Source organism: Mastomys coucha, unplaced genomic scaffold, assembly GCF_008632895.1.
Source record: "Mastomys coucha isolate ucsf_1 unplaced genomic scaffold, UCSF_Mcou_1 pScaffold22, whole genome shotgun sequence".
In the NCBI taxonomy this organism is placed as follows: domain Eukaryota; kingdom Metazoa; phylum Chordata; class Mammalia; order Rodentia; family Muridae; genus Mastomys; species Mastomys coucha.
Genome location: NW_022196905.1, coordinates 242452198 through 242453821, shown reverse-complemented (window position 1 = coordinate 242453821; position 1624 = coordinate 242452198). Strand labels below are relative to the sequence as shown.

The 1624-nt window shown below is 43.7% G+C and overlaps 1 protein-coding gene across 1 annotated transcript in view; it reads right to left on the bottom strand.

The window, feature by feature from the left end:
• Cmtm2 (CKLF like MARVEL transmembrane domain containing 2) overlaps window positions 1–1618 on the bottom strand; it is a 7892-nt gene extending 6274 nt beyond the window's left edge. Inside the window, exons 1-2 of the mRNA XM_031337078.1 lie at window positions 1471–1618; window positions 1180–1338 (exon numbers count right to left, since the gene is read on the bottom strand). Coding sequence (XP_031192938.1) covers window positions 1180–1338; window positions 1471–1617 — 306 coding nt within the window. The 5' untranslated portion in view covers window position 1618. The remainder of the gene's footprint in view (window positions 1–1179; window positions 1339–1470) is intronic.
• Between the last annotated feature and the right edge of the window lie 6 nt (window positions 1619–1624).

The window sequence follows — 1624 nt, the reverse complement described above, 5'->3', positions numbered from 1 at the left end:
AAAAAAAAAAAAAAAAAAAAAAAAAAATAATAATAATAATCCAAGAAGCAGTACCCACACTTCAGAAAAGAAATTGGGAAGAACTGAGAAGCAGCTTCAAGGTGGCATAATCAATAGCTAAAACAAATGGAGCTGTGGGGAGGAATGTAGTATGAAATAGTTTCAGTGAGAGTTGGCTCTTGGACTTCCAGGATCAGGAGGGCATATCAAAGACAGCAGAGGCTGAGAGAGTGTGAGACAGGAGTCAGAGAGAGAAACAGTAGTGGCAGAAGAAGGGTCCAGGATAGTCAGAGAAGACAATTGGTGACAGCTGAAATAGGAGAAGCTGAGCTAGACAAGATATTGTTAGGAGACAGATAAAGAAAGAATCCATTAGTGAAGTAGCTATATGGGAATATAAAGACAGAGAGTGGGTGGATGGGTGGGGGAGCACCCTCATAGATGCAGGGGTGGCGGGATGGCAAGGGGGCTACCAAAGGGGAGATCTGGAAAGGGGAAAACATTTGAAATGTAAATAAAGAAAATATCTAATCAAAAAAAAAAAAGACAAAGAATTAAAAAAAAAAAACAAAAGGCAACACTTTTACCAAAAACTACAACCTGTATTTCCCACCTAATGAGTATGCATAATTGGGGTTGCATATGACTAAAATCAGATGCATTGTGGGAAGGGACATGCTCTGCGAACAAGTCCTTCCATAATCCAAGCCTACTAGTCAAGCTAGAGACCCATCCAAATTACTCCCTTTGTACCGGAAATCTTCCTGCACTTGAACCTCATGAAGGAAGTCTCAAGCAATAACTGAAAGAAACTCCAAGGAATAACTGGGGTCTTGGCCTGATGCTCTTTTCTTACATGATTGACATTTGCTTCATTTTACTGTACAGGTTTATGCAGTGTCTGATTTTCTTTTTCGAATCCTGGAATGATATCCCAAGGAAACACATGCCAGCATTATTAGAAATGGCTGGTTGTTATGCCTTCTCTATTTCTGAGGACAACAAACCCTTTGCTTCTTCTCTCTTTGACCCAGCACAGTTACATTCTGGGAGGATCTCCTGCCTGGCTTTCCCTCTCCGACCCAGCTTCCCAGCCTGAGCCCCAGTAGAGGAGGGGAGGTTGCCTTTTTCCAGTTGTTAGAATGTGACTCACATCACCTTCCTACAGTTTGTACTTACCATCATAGGCCAGAAGATGAAGGTAATGTATCTCTGGATGGCAAAGGAGTAGACAAAGAAGAAGAAAGCACATCCTGACAGTTCCATAGTGAGGATCAGGATCACGATAGGGTGTGTGGCCACTCTTTGGAAACAAACCAGTGAAACGATTAAGCAGATCTGTATGGAAAAAAATACATACACCTGAAGTGTTGCAAGTACCCTCCCTGCTTTTGAGGACGTCCCACCACTCCCATGCACGCCCCCCCCCGCACCCCCCCCATACACCTCTGCCATTCCAATCGAGTTTACCAAAGCCACACTTTTGTTCTCTGCATGTCCCTGCATCCAGAAGTCTTTATTGCTGTCTTTGAATTCCCACTTGTAGCGTTTAAACCCCAGTTTTTCATCCTTGCTCTTCTTGCCCCCTGTCCGGCCTCGTGGTGCAGGTGCTGCCATGGTTGTT